This window comes from Lissotriton vulgaris, chromosome 3_1 (assembly GCF_964263255.1).
Source record: "Lissotriton vulgaris chromosome 3_1, aLisVul1.2, whole genome shotgun sequence".
NCBI lineage: Eukaryota > Metazoa > Chordata > Amphibia > Caudata > Salamandridae > Lissotriton > Lissotriton vulgaris.
In genome coordinates this window covers 41856878-41882852 of record NC_141689.1, presented here as the reverse complement: position 1 = coordinate 41882852, position 25975 = coordinate 41856878, and the positions used below count along the sequence as shown (strand labels likewise).

Below are 25975 nucleotides of genomic sequence, written 5' to 3'. Positions count from 1 at the left end.
GTACAATCGGGGACCAATACCACGCAATATGAGGACTCAGTTGTCACACTGTGCGAAGCACACAAAACAGGCCTCACGTGCATGCAAAATCCAGGATAGTGGGAGAGCAGCAGGAAAAATTTAAAACCATTGATGGAGAGACTGCTGCAGAACAGGCAGACAATGCCCTGGTACTCTGAAACTGCATGAATATAGAGACCTTGTGTTTATACAATGTGAGACTTCTGGCCTGACTAGATAAACGTGATCAATCCCAGAATTTGGCCTTAAAAATTAGGAATGAGCATTGCAAAGGAATTTGCCTCTTTAATACACTCTGCTCTAATTGCCGGCTGTAACCAGTTGTGGAGGCATCGTACTTCCTCACGGATGTCGATCTAGCACGATTGTCCAGAGTTGTCAAAGATTACTAAGAGGTTTATACTGAGCCGACCAAGATTGAGGTGGTGATTCAAGAACTACAAACAGGAAAAGAAATGGGTCCCATGGGCTCCCTATAGAATTGTCCAAAGCAATGGTCTCCCGTCTCGCCCCACAGTTGATGGCAGTGTATAAAGAGAGCAAATCTAAGAGTGTCCCCCCACAAGATCAGAGACTGGCCATCATAAGTGTCATACCCAAGGAGGGGAAGCCCCAAGGTGAATGCTCCTCCTACATGCCAATTTCATTCTGGAAAGCGTAGGTCACGATATTAGCAAAGGTTCTGGTGCCCTGCTTGTGAAAAGGGATCCACTCCCTCGTACATCCTGACCAATCAGTCTTTATGCCCAATCACAGTGCAAGACCTAATCTTAGGCGACAACATGAGGTACTGGGGCGAATATAAACCCTCCGGGAACACCCCTTGGTGTCCTGAGACTCCAGGATGGCATTTGATACTCTTGAGTGGGGCTACGTGTTTGCAGCACTACATTGGTTTGGAATTCCAACAGGGAGTCTGGCTTCTTTACAGCAACCTGCTGCCTAGGGTTCAAATCAACGAACCTGTTCATAGACTTTCAAGCTCAGTCGGCTAACCAGAGGGGGGCCCCAATGTCACCAATGATATTTGCCCTGGCATTGGAGCCCCTGACTGCTTGGGTTTGACAGGAACCTCTATTCCGGAGATTAGGCTGGGGCGGCGCATGGGAAGAGAGGATATCACACGGATGACATCCTACTCTGTGGCCGAAATTTGAGATGACGATGTCCAGGCTTATGCAAATGCTCATGAATTTTGGCAAATATTCAGGTTATGTTATTAACTGGCACAAGTCCCTATTGCTCCTGCTTGTGGACTTGGTGCCGAGATTGCTGCGGGATTGTGCAGTGCTAGTCTGGGGGGGGGGGGGAAGTGAGGGGTGGGGGGATTGATCCCTCTGTGTAACTAGAAATGCTGACCTATTCTGCGAGCGAAACCTGACCACGGTCCTGGAAAGATTGAGGGGCGACATCGGCCACTAGTGTGCCCTGCCACTCTCCTTACTAGGTGGGTCACCTCTATTTAAAATGATAACCGTACCACGCTTCTTAGACACGCTACAAAATACCCCCTCTGTGGTACTAAAAGGTTCTTCAGAGAAATAGAGGCAGAAATTCAAACACTTCTATAAAATGGTGGCCCAGTAAGGATCGCCCTGACAAAGCTTACAAGGAGCTGGTGGGATGGAGGAATACTCCTGCCAGATGTACAGAAATACTAGGGGGCATCCCTACTGGTAGCAGTAAATGACTGGGCATTTATGACCCAGTCTGAACCGGCATTGCGAATGGACAGGCGCACAATGAGTGACAGAGGATACCTAGCAGTGCTTTCTGGGAGTAAATCCCTGGTAGAGATGTCCCCACATACAAGTACAGTGATTAAAACTACAAAATTATTTAGGATGGGGAAGCAAACTCACACGAGCAACCCCACTGTGGGATCAGCAGCACTGGCAGCCCTGAGAAGGCTGCAAGGGTTCACCAAATGGGATCTAATCTTTATCTCCAAGGTTGGAGACCTGTGGATAGTGGGTGATGTTCTTCCTCTCTCTAAGTTGGTGACAGAGTATAACTTGATAGCCACAGAGACCTACCAATGCCTGCAGGTCAGACATGCCTTACGAGCAATTCTATTGAAGGGAGTGGAGCTAGAGGAGTCTTCCACGTAACTTCCACCTGACTTGTAGAAAGATCCAAAATCACTCACCTAACACCCTGCAACCATTAAGGGTGCAATGAGAGGAGCAATTAGGGAGCTTGATGATGGAGAGTGGGAAGAGGCACTTAGTGCTCGAGGAAGGTCACAATAAAAATCACGGTTCTGATTTGTTCAAATCCCGATGTTGTACTAATCAGACTATTCAAGATCGACCCTAGTCAAAATGAAAAAAATACATCCAACCTGTGCCTGCGAGGGTGTGGGAAAGGAAGAACGTTCTTTTATATCCTATGGGCTTTGCTTAGCGAATCAAACGTTCTGCGTAAAACTACAGTAGTGCATGATGCAAGCGAGGGGAACAGGCTTTAACGAAACAGCAGAATGTGATGTGCTCAATATAAGAAAAGGTGAGAAGGCTCAAAAGTATCAGAAATGTTGTACAATGCTAGGTCTGAATGTGGCTTAGAGAAACCTCATCAGAGCAAGGGGTGCAGGGACTCTGGGATGTCAATTTGGAAAAGAGAAATGGATTAGAGCATGCTTGCTGAGAAAATGGTTTACAGAAGTAGGGGTTGCCCCAAGAAATGGGAGAAAGTCTGGCAAGATGGGGCCCACTCCCCGATACTGACTCTGAGAGCAACAAATCACCTATCACCGAAGACCCTGCCAGTACACTGGAAACCAACTCAAGGGGGAAGGGCAACTTAAAACACTTTAAAACACTACAATCTGCTTATTTTGGTAACCTACAGACTACTGCATTATACTGTGCCTAATTGGACATGTCTGACACAGTCACACATGTATACTTCATGTCCACATCCCTGCTCGCCCTTTACAGTCTAATCAGTCGCTGTATAACTTTATGGTTCCAATAGACATTTCACAGGTCCACCACCCATTTCTTAGCGCACTCAAGAGCTGAATCACCTCAACCTTAAGCAAATCATGAGTATCGAAGCAGTAGCTAAAATGATGATGGATACTTCTCCTGCCGATGCCTTACCTTTAAAATATCCCATGACTGAGACTAAATCTGGAAGCTTTTCAATGGTTCACCATGCCAGTTGGAGGGCGCTGGCTCTGCTTCAGTGCCAGAAGCAGCACCCCAATGATGCCACTGGAGTCATAAACCTGTCCAGTCGGCACTCTGACATCCCTTCCCATTTTTTCCACACCATGGGCGCAAATGTGGAATTCCAGTCTCATCAGGAGACGCGTCCACATTTTTCAAAACACTTAAAAAAATTCTGTTGCATTTTGGCATGTCACCTCCTTAATGGTCCGGTTTTAAGCATGACAGGGATTGTGGTGGGCAAATGTCCATCACAGACCTGCATGACATTTGCCTGTGGTGCTTGAGGTCAGACATCCAGGTCTGCAACTACTGCCAGCATATACTCCCTAAGGCCAATGAGGATGTTAATGGTTTGGGATGAACATCAGACAAAAAGGAAGTCCTGATCAATATAAGTCACCGCCCTCCTCAGTGTCGTGGAAGTGCAAACATAAGAAGAAGAGAGATGCCATGACTCGTATTGACACCACTTAAATCGTAAGGCACAGAAATGCCTGCCTCCCCACAAGAGTCCTTCTTGGTGCCAGAACTTGGAATACCCTCAGAGTATCCTTCACCTACAGTTCCTTTGGACCCTGTGTCAATTCCAGAGCCATTACCAGCTGTGGCGCTGACACAAAGACCCCATCCCAGTTAGCCTTACCCTGATTTGTGCGACCCTGGAACTGATCTGGCTCTCTTTCTCAACTCAATGTTTGATGTTTTCAGTCGATCTATAGTCCCTCTGTCCGCCTTCAGCCTCATGGGACTAATGCGTTACTCCTTTGGAGCTCTCTTGCCACCATATATTGCGCCTCTCTTGCTCCATTCCTGCCATCACCACTGATCACATATCCTCCAACACCACTTCAGGCACCAGTCCACACTACAGGCTTGGCACTACACCCTATGCTACCTTTTTACCATACCTTCAAGCTCTTCACCTTCAGTGCAAGGACAGCCATCAGTCACTCCTCCAGCACCACTATAAACGTCACCAGCTCCACAGTGGACCCCACCTACACTACAAATGACGCCACCATTGCTGCAGCCCACCAGACCAGAAACATTACCTCTCATGGAGTTCCCTCCATGACAACGATCCAGAAGAGAAGCACAGCGGCTCACAGATATTGGACAATGGGGATGGACAGGACACATCCCTTGGCTCAGACTTTGTTGGTATAAAGGACACTGGTGTGCTAGACATTAGAATGGGACCCCTGATTGGAAGCAGCATGGTTTTAAAATCCTTTAACAGCACCTGCGTCATGGGACGTTATACATACGCCCCCTGGGACATAGCCCAGATAATAATACCTACCTTGCCGAACCACCTTTAGCCTCACTTCTCAGTACTGGTCAGAGACAGCCAAGCTGCAGCAAATCAGGTCATTCAGTAGGGCTGGATATGGCAGCCTCTGTCACTCGGTCCATGGGAACCTCGGTTTCCCTTGGCCACCAAACATGGCTGAGAAATTCAGGTTTTCTCAAGGATGCCCAATCCAGTCTTGTGGACCTCCCTTTTGATGGTTTGTGTCTTTTCAGAACAAAGGCTAACTCTGCACTTGAAAGGTTCAAGGAGAGCAAGGCGACAGCCAAATTGCTCAGGCTCCAAGCACAAAAAAGAGACTACTGGCATTTCAACCATTTTTGTGGGATTCTCTAAGGGCTTTTCAATGCGGGGCAACATGCAGCAACGCTCTCCGCAGCAACAGCAGGCCACTCTGCTTTAGAAGCCATACAGCGGTCAGGGTAAAGGAAGAGTTTGCCCTCTGCTTGTACCTCCCCTCCCCTCTCTACCTCATCTTCCTCCTCAGCCACTGCTGAAAAGCAGTCTTTATTCCCTCTTGTCAGAACACAGGGCGCCGGTTGGGGGGTGGGTTTCCGCCTTTCTACAGGCCTGGAAGGCCATCACTACAGGCCAATTGGTGTTGCATATTGTGGGACGGGGTATGGCCTACCCTTTCAGCAGGCCCCCTACCCATTTCTCACTCCATGTCTACCCATCCACCTGATGACCTTCAAGTGCATCAGCAGGACACAAATATTTTGCTTCCGAAAGGGGTGATAGAGTTCGTGCGTGCCAGAGCAGAAACTGGTTTACGGGTGCTACTCACAATGCCACTAGGTCCCAAAGAAGAATGGTGGTCTTCTCCCATCCTAGACCTCTGGGTCTGAACTAGTTCCTCAGAAATGAGAAGGTCGAAATGCTATCCCTGTCTCAGAAGTTACTAGAAGGGGAAGACTACATGGTGACTTGTGACCTGCAGATAACAGATTTTCATATCTCAATTCTCCTGTCACACAAAAAGTACCTGGTCAACTACAGTAAATCATTGCTTGTATTAGTGTTGATTTGGACGCATAATTGCTATACCTTGAGATTTTTAATTTCTTGAGCAAGTAAGTTTTATGGGTGGCTGATGATTTATAGATTAGCAGTGCTGGGTGTGAGTGGCTGGTGCGACACTGTTGGATTCTGTGTGATATTTCGTTAATCGTGATCGCAAGTTGTGTTGGGGTGATGTTCATTTAAGAGCCAAGCTTGAACACTGCCTAGACCATAAATAGCCATGTGATCTTCATTAAAATCCTTAACACAGATTATCTCCACCTGCGGTAAGACCCCCGAAAAAGTTTTACTTCTGTGTTTTAGGATTCACTCTGTTCTCCCTAAACAGTAGATTTGTTCTGTGTACCTCAGGAACTCTGTAGCCCTGTTTTTAAAAACTGTTTTTCATATTCAAAAAGCATTAAAAGAAACATGCCTACAGGTGGCAATGTTTTATAACATTTTGTATTTAAAAAGTGCATCGAAATAAGGTAAGCTAGTCAGACAGCAAATCTGACTTGGAAATAACACTGTTTCTACCATGAAAATCTTAAGTGAAAACATCGCCCCTTGGATAAGTTGTATGCAGAATGTGGAATTGACCCTGTGGTTTTAAAAATTTGAGAGGCTACCAGTTTCCAATCATGCTGTACAGGGTCAGTCTGCTTGTTAAGAAAAATCTGCAGATACATAAGAATTTCTCAAGGATGGTTATTTGACTACCTACATACAGTGTTCTGTAAGTTGGTTTGTCTGCATATCATCATCCACCATTTCCTTTGGTTCCTTTACCATTTTTCCTGAGGTAGGTGCCTCCCCTGACCCCTTTTTAGGTCGAGCCTGCACAGCGCTTGCGCTGTTAAGCAGTCTGTTGTCTGTACTTAAAGGGGTCTGACTCCTCCCACGCTTTAGATTGGCTTTGGTGGGTGTTGGTTATAAATCGTAGCCTGCAAATGGCTAATGGTGGTTGCATGTCCAACCTCTTCTCACAAGTTCATTCCCATGGAGTGTTGCCGTGGGAGCGAGCAGAGACCAAAATGCAGCGTCTTTTAAAAGCCGCACGGCCCATAGCTTTTTTTTTTCCAGCCATTCATAATTTAGCACCACGGCACGCTGCATTTTTTTTTCTTCTTCAGCTAAACATAATGTTTTAATTTCTGCACCGCTGCACGCCGCTACTGGAAACTCCAGTCCTGCATATCATAATGATAGAGTTCCATGGGAGCAGCCTCATCGCATCGTTGCTTGCGGCCTATGGTAGCCTGCCTGCCCTCATTATTTCACGAGGCTGCCGGCTGTGTTGTGCTTTTGTGGTTCCCTGCATCTGGTTTCAGCATGTCTGATCAGTCACAATGCAGCAGGTTTTATGCTTTAGAAAGTGCATGCTTCTCCTTTCGCTCAGACTGCGCCAGGGATTGCTCCATGTCGTGCAGAAGTTTTGTAGCAGCTTATCAACTGGAATGAAACGCTTGAGCTCGCTGCCAGTTTAATTGGCAGCATTTGTGTAGACATGAAAGACATTATATCGCTACCTGTTATGCCTTGCCATCAATGTATTTTACGGCATAAATGTGTACTTTTAAACATGAAATGTGCGCTGCTTATAGATTCATGGTATACACCGCCTGCAAGCGTTTTGCCTACTTTTACCTTTTGTGTGTTCAGGTGGCCTTAAAGCAATATGAAATAGACTAGCGAGTGAATGTGAGGTAAAGGCTGGAATCAGTGGTCTGCAAGATAAACCATTGGGTTAAGTCAACAAATATGTAAGAGCGGTGAGAAAGCTCTTTGCAGGACATTGAGAGAATTGTTATGCACACTTTCTGCATCTGTAGACATTTGCAGAATAGAGATGTGTTTCTACGTTTTAGAGGATCACGCTGGTGAGAAGTTGGCCTGGCATATGCTGTCCACTATTCTAGTGGGCACCTTGCACCAGTCCAAACGACCCTTATTGATGGTAGGCTTAAAGACAACCTATATAGAAAGCTATCCTAGTGGTAGCTGTGGAGAGCAGCCTTCAGGCTAAGTCTTGTAGGAATGTAAAGCAGCTTGTTTTACCAGTCTATAATCTCATGAATGACCAAATGAAAGGAAAACCACACCAGGTATATATATAAAATATATGTATTTATTATAAACACATCCCTCTAATCTCTTTATGAGGCTAGAGGCAAAAGTACATTCAGTAAACTTATTTAGTAAACAGTAAATTAGCACAATATATGATTAGCCCTAGGGGTGTCACAAACCATATACTAAGAAAGTGGTATAAGAACTCTGACTGACATAGTTACAAGGCCTAGAGCCTTTAGAACCGCTGGGGCCACCAGGAACCACCCAAGGAACCCACGGGGGACGCATGCAGTGTCTAAACACAGCCGTGAATCACCAATAACTTCTATGGGGAAAGTTGTGGTTGGAAAATTACAAATAAAGGACACTTAGAAGAGGACTTGGAGCAAACCCCTTTAGCACTAGGAGGTTCTAGAGTCCATACCCACGGGAGCACCGTAGTACTCGAGTTACCTCTCCCAGGGAAGCCGGGCGCATAGGTCTCTTTTGGTGTCTGGTTTCGTCGTCGTTTTCAATGGCGATCTGCTGCAAAGTGCTGCTGGCTACCAAGTCGAAAGTGTCCGGGTGGATCCAAGGGTAGATCGAAGATCTGAAGAACCTGAAAGCAGAGGGGGCAGAGTCTGGGTCACTAGCCAGTGACCAGGAAGGCGATGAGAAGATGCCAACCAATGTTGGGTGATTTCAAGTGAAGGTGAAGCTTGACTCTTCAGCCACGAGGACCAGGAGGCATCGAGGACGACCAGGAGCTGGATTCGAGCTGTCCCACGAAGGATGTCGAGTGCTGCGGTGTTGGTTTCCGGATTGGACCCAACAAGCCTTGGCAACAGCAACCCACGCAAAAAGCAAAGATTCGCTTTGGTGCAGATCAGCAAGGTCTGAGGGACTCCCCCTTTGGAGGGGTGTCAGGGCACGTCTGGAGCAACCAGAAAAGCCCAAGAAACAGAAGAGTTACATTCGTGGGGACCCACCAGTCGACGGACCAGGGATAGCGAAGGAGCCTCGAGCTGAAATGCTAGAAGCGGGCCCACGGAACACTCGTGGAGTGTAGGCCCACAATCTTCGGTGAAAATGGTGCTCAGGGCATGGACTACAAGTAGCCCAATGCACAACTTCGGGAAAGCTCGGGAAGTCGATGCACTTACAAATGTGCACGGTGTCCAGGAGTTCCGGTCCCACGTCACTCGGAAGGGCTGCGGGTCTTAGCTTTGCTGGGATCGCGAGTCGGCCTCTGAGCAGTCTGGAAGTCCATGTCTTGAGTCGCAAATCTGTCGGGATCCGGCAGGAGCCTTGAAAATGCAGACCGACAAGATGCTTTTTTGGTGACTGTTTGAACAGGGGAGTCACTCCTTGACTCCAAGGGAGATTCTTCCATTTTCTAGTCAAAATAGAATGTTGAAGTTCCAGGATATATGTTGCAGAGTTTCGTCCAGGGTAATCTAACGTCTAACACAGTTTTTCGCAATTTTCTATATAGCCTAAACTCGACTGCAAGGTATTGGAGTGCTCTATAAGAGCAACACTTTCATTACACACCATCACGTTCATTTTGTTTTATGCACGAGATTAAGTGACATACCCAGACTCAGTGTGTTGAACCAACGCCGGGACTCTAACCCAGTTTCCAGTTTCAAAAGTGGCACCTATATCCCTTAAGCCACATCACACCCCACCCTTTTCCTGTTGAGCTCTGTTTCTCACTACTCTCACATTGCTTTCACCAGCATGCTTCACCCATCTAAAGGCATTTAATTGCCACCCTTCTCACAACTGCACAATATGTCCAGTGCAGTATCTCACCTGTGCATTGCATGCCCTCGCCTTCCTCCCTCCAGATCTAGGTTCTCCTCTGGGTGCCTGGGGTTGCTAGGGGAGATAGCAACCTACCCCTAATTTGATCTCAGTTGATTATTTAATTCAAAAGGTGCCAAAGGGCAGCCAGGTTCTTTCCTCCCCTAAAAACACAGCGCTCTCCAGCATTCCTCTGCACCCTTCGTGCGAATTATTGTAAGGAGGTGGGCTTGTTTCACTCCTACTTTGAAAGGTGAATCCATCCATCCTCATCAAAGCTGTTGGGTGGGGTGGTCGAAATGTATTAAAACAAGCATTTGCAATGCAATAGGTCTCGCATTACTGAAAGCAGTTTAAGCTATTGGTTTTGCAAATAATAATGCAACGTCAATAGCTTAAACTTTCAGTAATGCGAGACCTATTGCATTGCAAATGCTTGTTTTATTATTATTTTTTCTCATTTGTAACTCTGGGACACAATTATTGCACTTTTTTGATGAACACTCATGGGATACACTGTCAAAGTTGTCAGCCTTTTACACTCTTCTTACATAAAAAGATATAAATGTTACCTTGAGATTCCTCACATGAGGCCTAAGGACAGAGAGGCTAAGTAGGTGAGGCCTGGTAAATACCTTCTTGCATGTTCACCAGGGCGACGGTGCTTTGTTCATCCTATTATGCCATAGTTGTGACCAGGTCCAACTCCTTCCTTAGGGCCCATGACCATCCTTCACATTACTGGACCACCTGTTCCCTGTCAAAGTCGAGTCATTACATTTCCTGATACTCTGCGTCGCCAAACTTTGTGTTGATGGTGACCAGGGCATTTCAATCGAGGTAATTTTTACTGTTGAGCGCCTCAGCCAAGTTACAGTCACCATGAGAACCGTCGACTTCGAGGAGTCTTACATCTAGTGAAAAAGAGAAATTGGATGCAGATCATAAAAATAACCACTTCTCCAAGAGCCCCTCGAAGTGCTTGAGTCCGCCCCAGTGGCAGGTGATGACTGTCTTTAGAAAGTCTATTTGTACTAGAAGTTGCACAGCCCATAGATGACTTGCTGCCAAATCTTCCTCTTCTCCTCTGACTCTATATCCTCTGTCTAGGGACACGAGTGATGACTCAAGAAGGCATAAAAAGCATGTAGGTGAAAGAACAGAGGAACCTCTTCCAAAAAACGAAAGGAGACCCAGGACTAAATCTCTGCAAGTGCCCTGTATTCCAGATAGATCAAGATAGTCAGATGGCATTTTTCTACTACCTGCACATACATGAATTTCACGGTTTTCCTCTTCTTCCACAGTCTCTGAGGACCTGAACATATATTCACTAGAACACCGGAGTTCCTTCATCATTGGGTCTCTAGGGTCAATAGTGTGGTAATGGTTCATGAGAATACCAATAGAGAGGCTCAACATAAATGTAATGTAAATGTAATGTAAATGTAATGTAAGCACTATCCACCTGCGTGTGAGACCTCTAAGTTTCATAGTCTGCTTTCCTAAATCCTCAGGTATGATATGTGGTTGCATTGTTTCCAATGCTAAAGGTCTCTTCAATAAGCACTTTTTTAAAACCTAGTTCTCCATAAAGCTGCCAGTCGTTTTTGGAGAAAACGTACAGTCCTTCGCAATGGGAGGTCTTCTTCCTCTGGAAGACAATGCCTCCCGACTCCTTTGTCGAGACTGCAGTGAAGATGATGTGCAATGCCCTGGATTCAACTTCTTGTTGTCCTGTTGTGCTGCTAAATTAGAATTTCACTTGTAAAAATAGCTGGCACTTCCTTGAGACCCTAGTTCCACTGTGTTGATCCAATAGAAAGCTGTGGAATTTCTTGGGTAGATTCATTGTACTTCTCCTATATGCTGCAGCAGATCCTGAGGCAATTGCGATGAGTTGATGATGGAATCTGATCACGTGCAAAGTGTGGACAGCCGAGCTTGGACGGGTTAGTGAATCACAACAATATAAGAAGCATCTGTATGAAAATGTATCCATCGAACATCTCACACAAATTTATTGAAAACTGCTAAACTTAATTCTCATCGCTCCAGATGGTGGATGAGGACCCTTGAGTGTTTGAATCAAGGAGCCTTTTGGCACAGGTAGAGATCTTCTAGTGCACCAAGACCTGCCCTGGCGAATGGACCCTCCAAACTCTTGACCAGTTTCCCTTTCAGCTCTCACAAGCTCAGGCTACAAGGGCCATGGACGCTTCCTCGCTGGGCTGTGGTGCTCGTCTGGGTGACCTACCAACACAAAGCCTGTGTCTGAGTATCTGCTACACATAAGTGTGTTCATCCTTGCCCAGAAGGCATTTCTCCTTTCCATACCGGAAGCATCATCCAGATTCTGTCAGACAATGCCAGAACTTAACAGACTGGGTGGTAAGGGTACCCTACGTTGGGAAGACATTAGCCTGTTGAAGTGGGTGCAGCGACAGGAAACCTTCCCAGTAGCAGCTCGCTTAGCAGGCTCCATCAATGTAAGGGAAGAGGCTCTTTCGTCTCTCCCTTAAGGGCCTACTTCATGGTGGTCGAGATAATCTTTTCCAGATTCCACTCATGGATGTCTTCACTGGAGTTAGGCAGGGAAAGATGATGACCACACGTCATTTCGCTTCATGCCGTCCTCTGTATCAAAAACTGATATGTCCTGGCAAAGAATGGCCCATAAGGAGGACATTTATGCTCATTCCACCAAGGCCATGCTGACGCCACAGGTCTGTCAATAGGTGTCCCGGTTGCTGACATCTGCTTAACATCTATGTGGTTTAACTTGCATACATGTTCAAAACATTACTGCGTCCATATCTTAGGCTCACAGTGGTGGGTTCTCTTCTCGAACTGTGTTTCATGACTTCTTTCCCACCTCCCAGCGACTGACTGCTTTTGGTCTCATTCATAAGGTGAGGAATCCATTGAAATCTCCATCCATCAGAAGACCAGTAATTTGCTTCAGTGCCAATAATTCAGGCTATCTTCCTGCATATTCCCTATGGTCCTCCCTTCTGCACTATGAGCTAGTTCAGTGAATAATAAGATCCCAAGGTGTGCAATCATGTTGTCTGTTGTATTTTTCGCTTGTTGACGAGTAGAAACTTTTTCGGGAACTGATATTAGCTGACTGGTTGGTGCCTAATATAGGCCAGTGAGATCCCATCTGGAGATGAAGCTCTGGCTGAAGCCACTTGGTAGCACTGTCATTGTTGGGAAAAAGATTTCTAGACATGTCTGAAGCCTCGAAGGAGTGTTCATAAGGTTAGGAATCTCTGGGAAAATGTAATATCCACCAGAAATATTGTTACTTAAGACTTTCCACCATTACCCATGATTTCAATCCCCACCTGAGCAAGGTGAAGTAGGAACTATGTACTTCCATGTCTGCAGAATGACACTTCCCTTTAGATGTTTGGTGTGGATCTGATTTCTGTTTCCACCGAACCAGAGACTTCAGTCTTTTCATCTGCCTCATGGGTATCTCCTCCAGGCAGCCTTATAGAGGAGGTCCACTCTCAAATTGTGGGATTGTAGTCTTTGCTTGCATTGCATTCTTACATAAATTGTGCTCTCAGAAGGATGGTGACGGCACATACTACAATGAGTACTTCAATAATGGCAACACCGTACAGAGCATTACCCCCTACAGGACAGTTGCAGTGCCACCGCACTAAAGAACCCATGCATATTCACTGACTGGTCATGAAAGCTGCCATTTAAACAATAGGTAGTCAAGCAGCATGTTGCAGCATATTTCATAAAGGTGCACTTTCCCACTATATACGTGCATGTTTATTGGTTCATTGTTTGCTTCGCTTGATTCAAGCATGCACAACTAAAAAAACATACAAACACTGCAGGACTCTAATTGCAGGTAATGTTTTAATTGTCAACATTTTATCTTTTTTTGGACAGAGATGGTTAAAATAGTATGTTCAAGGCATCTGGGCTGCATATTACACACTTGCATAGATCGCCATCTAGTGTTGTGCCTGGATGTTTGCACTTGTTTTTGTCCTAAAAAGTCTTTGGAAGTCACAAAATAGGTGACTCCTCCTTTGGATCACATTTCCCATGGGCATCAGCTCCATCCTTAGATTGTTTTTTTCCGCTATCGGGCTCGGATGGGTTTCCTGCGCTCCAGTTTGGAATCGATTCTACTTTCGGTGCACAATCTTTCACCCTTTTCAACGGTATTGTCTCGAACGTGATCCCCAATCGACGCAAGTCTCGACAAATTAGAAGTCTTCGATTCCGGTCATCGACGAAGGCCTTCGGACCTACCTGGGCCTTATCTTCTGGCTCATAAAAAGGAAGCCATTTAAGAAGTGTCCTCAATGTGGGTCGAAGTTTCCCCACACCAATCTCCATGAGCTGTGCAATCTCTGCCTCTCACCAGAGCACAATGCCAGAGACTGTTCAGCTTGCGCCTCCTTCCGCTCCAAAAAGACAATTGGGACCGACGAGCTCGAAGGACCATGGCTCCCTCGTCATCTTCGATCCCCGACGACATCTTCCAAGAGGACGTCGACGTGCCAGAACCGGAGCGGGTCGAACAAGGCATCGTCAGTGACTCCGAAGCTGAGGACTCGGGCGTCGAGGACATCACTCCGGCACAGCAGGTCGTTAGTACACACGTTGACCCCAACCCTCCCTCGACACCATCAAAAAAGGCTTCGGTCACACCTTCGCCTTCGGGCCCAGGTGCACCCCGAGACTGCTTCCCATGCCCTGCCTTCAGGCCCAGTAAAGAAGCCTACTAAGCCTTCAGGCGACTCGGGCTCGAGTCAGCCTACCCCCGAAACCGATACGCATCTACGGGCACCCAAAAAGAAGCCATCCTCTTCCTCATCCATGCTGACCGCTGCTTCGACATCCAAGCATTCGGCGCCGAAGACTGGCACCGGTTCCTCGACACCGAGAACACACTCGAAGCCAAAAAAGGCCTCGGAACCGAAAAAACAACACGTTCCACCGGGCAAAGACACTGCAAAAAGTCACAGTTCGAAGCCAAAAGAGCCTAGAACCGCTACAGAGTCTGTTCCGAAAAAGCCAACGGAACCAAAGACCTCGGCACAGAAGGATCTACCTTGTTCAGAACTATTTTGACCAGATCCTACCCAAAAAACTCTTGTGAAGGATCCCAAAACTGGTAACTTGGCTCTTAGCTCTAAGAAACGACCACTAGATACGCCTGCAGCCGGCTCCTCCTAGTAAAAAGAGAGACATAGCAACCTCTCCATTAAGGATCCCTTCTCCTCCTCCCCCACCACATCACTCTCCTACACCATTCCCTACTCCAGTAGAAAACGATGATGATGTAGATAACACCTCTGATTATACAGGGGGAGGTGCGGACAATGAATCATTAGGGAATCTTAGTCCTACTGACTCCCCTGATCCCTGTGATGATTATAGCACCCCAGACGTCCCTAACGTTCCACAGGATGACATGTACCCCTCCAGGCCTTCCCCCCCCCCCCCCCCCCCCCCCCCCCCCCTAGTCCATAGAGCTGCCCAATACCATGGGGTTGACCGACACACAGACCCCGTGGAAGATTTTCTCATGGACACTTTTGACACCACACGAAAGTCCACCTCAGTTCTGCCCATGCTTAAGGGGGTTATTAAGCATGCACCAGAGGTATTTAAAGATCCAGCCAGGGCTCGAGTCATCAACCCACGGATCAAGAAAAAGTATAAGGCTGCCCCTTCAGATCCAGTCTATATTAAAGGCCCGCACCACTAGACTCCCTTGTAGTCTCCAATGCGCGAAAAAGGGCAAATTCCCAAACATCAGGTGAGGCCCCCCCAACAGATAAGGAGTCTAAACTCCTAAACGCCTCTGGCAGACGAACGGTGTCACAGGCAGCAAACATATGGCGCATCGCCAATACTCAGGCACTGTTAGCAAGGTACGACAGGGCACATTATGATGAGCTGGAAACCATAATGCAACATCTCCCAGACAAGTATAAAAATAGGGCCAATGAACTCCTACAAGAAGGTAAAACTATCACCAATACCTCCATCCGTTGTGCCCTAGATGCAGCAGATACGGCTTCAAGGGCAATTAACACCAGTTTCCTTTTGCGTAGACATGCCTGGCTACGCATTTCAGGTTTCAAGCCTGAAGTCCAGAGTTCCATCCTCAATCAACCATTCGATGAGCAACACCTATTTGGCCCTAAGGTGGACATATCCCTTCAAAAAATGAAGGAGGATACCGACACAGCTACATCTATGGGAGCCTTGCAGTTGCAAGCTCCCAGACGCTCCTTTCGTCGCTCATCACACAGAGGCTACTCCTCAGATAGCCTCTCCACTTCTTACAAAACTCTTACCCAATCCACCTTCACTAGAGGCTACCAAAGAGGTGGGGACAGGGGTAACAATAACAAAGTCAGAGGTAAAACTAACAACTCCTGCTCTGCCTCCACCCCTACCCAATTACTTCCCTCCACTTCCCCCACACCATTCCACTCCAGTCGGAGGAAGACTGCAACAATTCCTTCCTGTCTGGACCAACATCACATCAGACAGGTGGGTGCGACAAATAATTCAAGCAGGTTACTGTCTCGAACTAACGTCTACCCCCCCACCCCCAAATAGACCACCCACCCAAACAGCGTCCAATGTCACAAGAACATTTGTTACTGCTAAAGCAAGAGGTAATATCCCTCTTACAAAAAAGTGCAATAGAACCAGTTCCCCTGCACCAACAAAACAAGGGAGTTTACTCCCTGTACTTTCTTAACCCAAAGAAGGACGGCTCTCTAAGGCCTATTCTAGACCTCAAACCCCTAAACCTATACATATAATCAGACCACTTCCACATGGACTTCCTTGCTACCATAGATCTCAAGGACGCCTATTTCCACATTCCCATCCACACTGCTCACAGGAAGTATCTTAGATTTGTAGTGTACGGTCAGCACTATCAATTCAAAGTACTCCCATTCGGAGTCACAATAGCACCACAAGTGTTTACCAAGTGCCTAGCGGTGGTGGCAGCACACTTAAGAAGACCGCTCATACAACCAGTGTGTACAACACACTCACGCCACTATCCAATTACTCCACGACCTGGGGTTCACAGTAAACCACACAAAGTCCCATCTGCAACCGTCCAACATACAACAGTAAATACCTCAGAAGGGCTAGCTTATCCCTCTCCTGTCAGAATAGCAAACATGCAAGCCCTTCTAACAAAATTTCAACCGGAACACTCTCTTCCAGCTCGAGTTTTCATGCAACTCATAGGCATGATGGCCTCTTGCATATTCATAGTGCCTCATGCAAGACTCCAGATGCGTCCCCTTCAAGAGTGCTTAGCACGCCAATGGAACCAGGCTCAAGGTCAGTTAACAAATCTAGTGTTGGTGGACGGTCGTACTCACCGCACTCTGCAGTGGTGGAACACCAAAACCTTTCCAAAGGGCGACCGTTCCTAGAGCTTGTTCCTCAGATAGTCATGACAGCAGACGCATCGCTCTCCGGCTGGGGAGCTCACCGACTACAACACACCATGCAGGGCAGGTGGACACCACAACAAAAGTTACTCCACATCAACCACCTGGAGTTACTAGCCATATTACTAGCCTTAAAAGCATTCCAAAAGCAAATATCAGGCAAGACTGTCTTGTCTGCACAGACAACATGACCGCCATGTACCACATACTGGAACAAGGCAGGACACACTTTCTATAACTCTCTCAGCTAGCACAGAACATATGGAGGTGGGCTATACCTCAGAACATTTTCCTCTTAGCCCAACATGTTCCAGGGCCATATCCGATCTGTTAAGCCGTCAGACACAACAGATGCACGAGTGGAAACTTCATCCACAAGTTCTTCAACCATTCTTTCTGATGTGGGGACAACATTATATAGACCTCTTCGCCACCCACGAAAATGCCAAATGCCCAAGCTTCGCCGCCAGATATCCACACCCACTGTCCAAAGGCAATGCGATATGGATGAACTAGTCAGGCAGATTTGCGTACGCTTTTCCGCCGCTCCCACTCATTCCACTAGTGGTGCGCAAACTACAGCAACATTCCCTAACTCTCATTCTAGTTGCTCCAACTTGGGCCAGACAACCTTGGTACACCACATTGCTACAATTTCCGTAGTACCGCACCAAAAACTATACCTATCTCCACATCTCTTAATCCAGAACCATGGAGAGATCAGACACCCGGACCCAGCTGAGCTCAACCTTGCGATTTGGCTCCTGAGGTCCTAGAATTCGGTTACCTTAACCGTCTCCCTGACTGTATGAATGTGATTAAAGAAGATAGACGTCCCACCACTAGGGTATGCTATGCAGCCAAGTGGAAACGTTTTGTAATAAATTGTCATAACAACATCAATCCCCTAGATGTGTCTGTCCAACACATCATAGGCTACTTACTACACCTCCAAAGATGTAATTTAGCCTACACGTCTATTAGACTGCATCTTGCTGCCATGGCAGCATATCTACAAAATAGACAGCATCTATCACTTTTCAGAGTACCTGAAATAAAAGCCTTTATGGAAGGCCTCAAAAGAATAATTCCTCCCAGAGCACCACCTTCCCCTGTGTGGAATTTAAACATTGTTCTCACACGGCTAATGGGACCTCCCTTTTAAACTTTACATAAATGTGAGCTACAATGCTTAACATGGAAAGTTGCTTTCCTTGTAGCTATTACTTCTCTACAAAGAGTTTGTGAATTACAAGCACTAACCATTCAGGAAACTTTTCTGCAAATGCATCATACTAATGTTGTTCTCCGAACTAATCCTAAATTCCTTGCTAAAGTTATTTCTCCCTTCCACCTCAATCAATCAGTGGAACTGCCCGTATTTTTCTTGCAGCCAGAAATAGTCGCAGAAAGAGCTCTTCATACCTTAGATGTCAAAAGAGCATTGCTTTACTTCATTGAGCGAACACAACCCTTTCGTAAGACCAAACAATTTTTCGTGTCTTTCTCACGACCACACAAAGGCAACCCCATATCAAAATCTGGGATAGCTAGGTGGATTGTCAAATGCATACAAATTTGCTTCCACAAAGCTAAACGTGCGTTATCTGTTCCTCCTAAAGCCCACTCTACAAGAAAGATAGGGGCTTCAATGGCATTTTTAGGGAACATTCCCTTAAATGATATCTGCAGAGCAGCTACATGGTCTACACCGCACACATTCACAAAACAATATTGTGTAGATGTGCAAACTAAACAACAAGCTACTGTGGGCCAGGCTGTACTCAAAACACTATTTCAGACTACTGCAACGGATACTGGTGGTCGCTGCTAAGAGGGAGTACTGCTATATAATCTATTCAACAGTGTGTAATCTGCAGCTCGGATGCCTCGAACAGAAAATGCTACTTACCAGTATGCATCTGTTCTTGGCATGTAGAGCTACAGAGTTGCACACGCCCACCTGCCTCCCCGGCTACCATTATCTATTCCAGTATTATCTTAATTAGATACAGCTTACATAGGCATCCTTCCTGCTTCTTACAAAGCTCCATCATTTCCCTGCTGGTGAAAAACAATCTAAGGATGGAGCCGATTCCCATGCCCAATGTGATCCAAAGGAGGAGTCATTTATCTCGTGACTTCCAAAGACTTTTCAGGACAAAAACAAGTGCAAACATCCGGGCCCAACACTAGATGGCGATCTATGCAACAGTGTGTAACTCTGCAGCTCTACATGCCAAGACCAGATGCATCCTGGTAAGTAGCATTTTCCTTTTCAAAAGTTTTATATTCTTTTAAATTCTAAGTGTTCTTCAAAAACAAATTGGATGCTGTGAATGTGCATGAAAATACCATTTGAAATTATTTATTGTTAGAGAAAGACAGATCTTCAAAATAACTGTTTCTGGGAACTCATCCATGGATGGAGATATTCACTGCTAAATTACTTAAGGAAAACGCCCATAGCAGTACAGGTAAATTGCTGTCTGGATCTCAGAAAAGTGACCTGGAACCTCTCGTTCTCTTTTGATCAATTTGGGCTTGTTTCTTGTGTGTGCATTTTATGTGAATGGTCTTTTTGTGGATTGCACGAAGTCTCATATCCATGTGTATTTATGGCTCTGGAATGTGATGAGTGTACTAGAATATACATTTCCTAATCCCTTCTTAATCTCTCCATGCCCCACTGTTTCTCCTTCTACAGTTTTCTCTCTACATTCTGGACGAGCGCTTTCCAGAAGTGCCAATGCTGAAGTGGAATCACGCTCTGAAATCGCCACCTCTCTTTGTTCATGTGACGACTTGTGAAGGATCTAACCAGATCATGTTAGCTACTCAACAGAGCCAGGAGATTCTGTTCCTACAGTATATAGGTGAGTTCCTAGACCGTTGCTGCTCATCAGGAATAAATGAATTCTTCACCTATCAGCGCAAGTTTCGCCATTTGCTCTTTTATTCCGTGGTGGTATATGTACGCCCCTAAAGATGTTTTGGTTATAAGAGTACATGCCAAGGGGTATCCCTTGTTCGTGGCATGTGTGGCTGTAGTTACATATGCTGTGCATACTCCTGCCATCCAGTATTGGGACTGGATGCATGCAAGTTGTTTTTCTTCTGAGAAGTCTTTAGAGTAACGAGGTTTGGTGACTCCTCCTGCTAGTACTGTGCATTGGCATTGACTCCATTGTTCCATTTTTTTTTTTCCGCTGTTTGGTTTGGATGTGTGCTCCCTTTTGAGATCATCGTTGGCACTATTATTGTTTCCCACGGGTAACTCTAAGCGTCTGTATTGTTTTCGATTGCGTATCCCATTTTCTTTCTGTTTTGGGTCGACACCTCCAGCTGCGCCCAGTAGATCATCTGATTCGATCTCTGTCCCTCAAGGGGCCTCTCCCTATGGGAGCCTTCTTTCTCTGGACTCCAATTGGTTCCATACCATGTCACAAGGGTCAATCCGTCAGGGTATTTTAAGCACACTACTCCCTTGTGAGGGTCTCAAGGTGCTGTGGGGGGCGAGGGGGGAGAATATCAGTTCTATTCAGTTCTATTCAGTCGAACAGCCAGGTCTTGAGGACCTTCCTGAAGGCGTCCAGGGAGGGGGCGCTTCTAATGTCGATCTGGAGCTCGTTCCAGGTCTTGGCCGCGATGTAGGACAATGTTCTTCCCCCTGTTCTGGCTCTGCGGATGCGCGGGGTTTCGGCGAGGGAGAGGTTGCTGGAGCAGAGATTTCTTTTGGGTACGTGGAAGGTGATTCTCTCGTTGAGGTATTGGCGTCCTGTGTTGTGGAGGCATTTGTACGTGTGGGTAAGTATCTTGAAAGTGACTCTCTTCTTGACGGGGGAGCCAGTGGAGATTCCGTAGGTGTTGGCTGATGTGCTCGTGTTGGGGGATGCTGAGGACGAGTCTTGCTTCGGTGTTCTGTATCGTCTGGGGCTTGCGGAGTAAAGACTGGTTGATGCCGGTGTTTCCGTAGTCCAGTCTGCTGGTTATGAGTGCATGGGTGACTGTCTTCCTTGACTGGGGATATCCATTTGAAAGTCTTCCGGAGGGTGCAGAGGGATTTGGAGCAACTGGATGGCCAATCCAGGTATCCTGAAGGGAGGGAGATAGATCACCTGCTGGTTGTCAAGTGCTCATGGGTTACAGATATTAGACCTTTCTACTCATTATTTCACAGTATCTCTATCCTTGTGTAGGGTGTGCCATTGTCGCCCCACCCACCTCCCGAGACCTAGGGGGCGTGGATCCCACACTGTACAAGTGAGAATATCTTGTTACTTTGTATACAGTGGCTACCTGGTAACCAATACATTTAAGGTATACACACTCCCACGGGCCTCTACCGTCTGGCCAATTGATCATAATTTCACTATAGTTACTACCACAGTCTGATAGTTTATCGGACCATTTTTCTTGCCATTTCGCATGCTAAAAGTATAATTTCATGATCTTAAATATAGCATGTATGGCACAAACGGTCACGCCTTCTTGACTAGCCATAGCACGTCCAGAGGGTAATTCTTCCAGACAACTACAACGTTGAGATTCCTCTAACTATTTGTTTGTCTTTTGTGTTTGTATGTCTTTTTTTATTCCAGACTATACAGGTTACTCTAAAACAGAGGTAATCCCCATTACTTGATGGTTTGTTCACTTTTTCGTACCATTTTTACACATTGAATTTTAACTTTCACGTCCTCTGGTAGGGTGGACCTTAGCGCACCCACACCGCCGAGGTACACAAAATACATGGTCCTGAAGAAAGCCCAGTAACTATACACGTAAGGGCTGAAACATGTCGACCCCACCTTGAGTGGAAATAACCAATACATTAATTGGCACATTTCCCCACACATATTTTAACCTTGGCAGGCTGACCGTTGAATAAAAATGTTTTTCTGGTACAGCTTTTGACAATTTTAACTTCACATATCCTTTTCACATCACTGTCACAAAAACCTGCTCCGCATTAACCTGGCATTGTAGCACACCAGGGAAGCATTCGGCTTCTCCTGGTGGGCCCGATGATGAAGCATGTCACCACCCAGGGTGGTGAGTGAGGGCTTCTAATAATTCCCTGCAAGACTTCCAATGTGAACCCTATAGGAAGATCTTCATCTCTGAACCTGTGCTAATTTTGTGTGTTATTTTTTGACACTCTCTTGTTGTTTACCTACAATTACCTGGGGGACTGAGGGTGTCCCTTCTTCCCTCTCTCTCTTGTTGTTACTACTACTACTACTACTACTACTACCTACGTATGTTCAAAACGGTCATGGGAGAAGTTAATGCAGGTGAGTGAGTGGGTTTGTCTACTATGATGTTAGAAAAGTTGGTAAAACAGTCCTGGAGGTGTCCGGCAATGTGATTGGCACCCTTGATTCGTTGAGTGAGCCTTAGTGTATTTAAGTCTTGCAGGAGTTTGTTGGTGTTTGGGTCAGTGTGGTTCTCCCAGTGGAAGTTGAGGTCGCCGAGGAAGATGAAGGTGCTGTAGTTGTGCACTAGTGGGGTGATTTATGTCAGCGATGGTGTCTCTGAACTTGTCTTGCTTCGGGAGCTCAGTAGAGAAGGGCCGCCCTAGGGAGGCATTGCTGGAGAAGGTGAGCTTTAAAGCCAGGTGTTCCAGGAGGTCCCTGGAGTTTGTAGATGCAATTGAGCCACCTGGGAGGAGATACTGGTGGCAGTGGGTGGGACAAGAGTGGGTGTCGAGAGAACATGGGAAGCAGAAAGCAGCAGGTAGGAAGGAGAAGGTGACTGCGTGGCACGGGTAGTAAAAAGCCCAGAAAGGAGGATAAAAGGTAAATAGAGGCAGAAAGGCAAAGGAGAAAAATATGATTGGCAAAAAGTGCGAAAGAGCACATGTCAGTGAGCCAACAAACTTTCAAGAAACAATTTTAAGTGACGCAATGGTATTCCTCTCTCTTATCTTGTGGCTGATTACACCCAAGCCTTAGGTGTCATCGGACTAACGGAGGTCCTCTAAGCATTTGTGGTCTATGGGTAACTGTGGAGGATAGAAAAAAAAAGCTTGTTACTATACATAAAAAAAAAATACAAAGCTCAAGAATCTTTTTGGAAACTGGTACCTTTTATATATGTGTGTTTTACAAATACTCTGTTATTGTATGCGTTACATTTGGGGGTCTCTAGTTGGCAGAGATAGGTACCTTTGACCAAATAGGGACCCTTGTGCCTTATCAGGGTAAGGGGGTACACTCCTAAAATAACCCCTGCTTCACCCCCTTGGTAGCTTGGCACGAGCAGGCAGGCTTATCTCAGAGGCAGAGTGTAAAGCATTTGTGAACACATTCAGTAACCCAGTGACAACACTACAGATGGACACCACACAAGTTATAGTATAAAAATAAGTATTTTTATATAGACTTGACACAAGACCACAAATCCACAATACTGTACTTCAGAAATGGTAGAAATAGCTTAGTTCTCTTTAGATGTAAAATGCAACACTTTGAGTTCAATGTACCTTTGGCCGGTAACACTATGGAACAAAAGTGTTGCAGGGAAGGTGATGCATCTGTTCCTTACACGCAAGAACGGTGATGCGTCGGGTCCCTACTGCTGCATAGGGGATGCGTCGGTTCTTCTCTGTGTGGGGAGGTGATGCGTCGGTTTCCTACTGCGCTTCCGTAGCGATGCGACCAGCAGCGCCGTGATGTGATGAAGATCCGGTGCAATGAAACAAAATGGCGTCTTTTGATGCAACAACGATGCATGCACTGCTGATGACCTTGCGGCATCTCAACGATGCTTCTGAGCCACGACAGGTCAGGCGACACGCATCTGCTGCAACAGTGACACTCTTCTCCGGTGATGCAGGGCGCTTCGGGTGATGCCAAGGCGGCAGCTGCGGCACGCTTCTCCGGCAATGTGACGGTGTCTCCTGCGACGGCGACACTCTTCTCCGGGGATGCAACGGCTGCGGCGGCAACATGCGTTCGAGGCATGTGGGCTGCTGAATTCATATCTGTGCATAGATCGCCGCCTAGTGTTGGGTCCGGATGATTGCACATTGTTGTCCTGGAAGAGTCTTCGAAGTATCACGAGATAGGTGGCTCCTCCCCTGGACTACAGTGCACATGGGCATCGCCTCCATCCCCAGATTGTTTTTTTCCGCCATTGGGTTCGGATGTGTGTCGGTTCCCTCTGTCGGAACCGATAGTTGTTAACTCACTTTACTCGAGACCAAAAGGTCTTTAGGCTTGGCGCCGGTATCGTTTTCGTTCGGGTTTACTGTTTTCTCCAGCTCCGAACTCTCGCTGCCCTTCCGCGTGCTATCGGCGCGGACGGGCCCACTCGACGCTCCAGCCATGGAACGGACTCCGTTTAAACGGTGCCCGGTCTGCAACGCGAAGTACTCGCACCTCGACGTGCACCCAGTGTGCAACACCTGTCTGTCGCCGGACCACAACGAGGCCAGGTGCATGGCCTGCTCGAAGTTCCGGTGCAAGAAGACCCTCAAGATTCTTCGGGCTCCGAGACTCTATGCCAAACTGTCTGCGCCCCCGCCGGACAACATCTTCGAGGAAGACGTCGGAGACGACGATGTCCAGCAGGTTTCGGACTCTGGCCCTGCGTCCGAGGGGGAGGCCTACGACGCAGGGGACGAGGAGTTTGACGAAGCCGACGACGAGGTATGGGACGACGATACGGCCTTTGCCACTGTGGGGGATAGCTCTGAGGACGAGCACCCCCGGACTGACTCGGGGGTCGGACCCCTTCCTGCGGCCCAGGTCGAGGGATCGCCTTCGGGCCTTACCCAAGACCCTGTTACAAGTCCAGCAGCCCCGCCTACGAGCCCGGCCACGGACATTTTGGAGGTGCCACTCACTTTTTCAAAAACGAAAGTGAAGCCTTCGGGTTCAACAGCTCCGGCTTCGAAACCGAAAGTGAAAGCCATACAGAAGGCTCTGGAGGCGTCAAAACCTAAGAAATCCAAAATGGCCGACATGGACAGTCCAGCCAAGATGGCCGACCCGAAGGCATCTGGGTCGGTGCCGAAAGCAAAGTCGTCCGACGCGGCTGCGTCGGCGCCGAAGATGGTCGCGGTCGACGACCCGAAGAAGGCTTCAAAGAAGCGTCAAGGCGATCCCAAAGCTCAGGCTTCCCCGGCCCCGGCCGCCGGAGCCAAGGAGGGTACCGCGTCGACTCCGAAGACACTGCCTCTCGCCGACGCAACTCCCAAGTCAGGGAAATCAAGCGATACGGTCGCTCCCTCTCCAGCCCTCTCGAAGAAGGTCCAGGAGTCCCTGCAACGGATTCGAACAGCCGCGGAGCTTCCAGACCCAGAGGCTGGAGTGTCGAAGCCCGCTCAGAAGCCGTCCAAGGCGCACACGCCTATCCGCTTCACCCTACCGCCGAAGTCGACGCCGAAGGCCTTCGCTCCGAAGCAGGTGGCTGGGGTGCCCTCGAAGGAGGTGTCGACGCCCAAAGCGTCTCCGGTGGTGGCTAAACCTCGGCTCCAACCACTCGCGGAGGAAGAACGTCGTGAAGTCATCATCGACGCCAATACTGGGAAACTGTCCCTCCTCAAGAGAAAAATCACCACGGAGCCGGTGCTGGAACACTTTCGCATTCCTCTAAAAAATAAAAGGGACTCTGCGGGTGCTTCAGCGCCTCTGGCGCCGGCATCCCCAAGTGACCTGCCGCGTTCCCCAACTCACTCTACCGCGGGGGATGACGACGAGGAAGAGGTCGAGTACAACTATCCGGCGTACTCGGATCCAGAGGAGGAACATGTACCTTGGTCTGCCGGAGGCGACCCCGAGGACCCGCAGTCGGGTCAGGAACCACATCTCTTTGCGCCAAAGACTTCGCCAACGGAGGACTCTGCTGCCTTCAACGCGCTAATAGAGAGAGCTGCAGCTAACCACGATGTCGAGCTGCACTCCGATCCTGTGGATGTAGACTTTTTGTTTGACACTTTCTCTGTGGCCGAAAAGTCAATCAAAACTTTGCCAATGCTCAGGGGAGTGCTCAAGCACGCGCAGGAGGTCTTCAAGGAGCCCACTCGGGCACGTTTTATCAATCCACGCATTGATAAGAAATATAAGGCAGCGCCCTCGGATCCAACATATATTAAGGGACACTTGCCACTAGAC

General features: G+C 47.4%; 1 protein-coding gene across 2 annotated transcripts in view; it reads left to right on the top strand.

Moving 5' to 3' along the window:
• The window catches only part of TAF1C (TATA-box binding protein associated factor, RNA polymerase I subunit C), a 161492-nt gene that overhangs the window by 113286 nt on the left and 22231 nt on the right, over positions 1 to 25975 (top strand). For both annotated transcript variants that reach the window (XM_086960039.1, XM_086960040.1), the window contains exon 13: positions 19561 to 19729. In XM_086960039.1, the coding sequence (XP_086816165.1) occupies positions 19561 to 19729 (169 nt within the window). The remainder of the gene's footprint in view (positions 1 to 19560; positions 19730 to 25975) is intronic.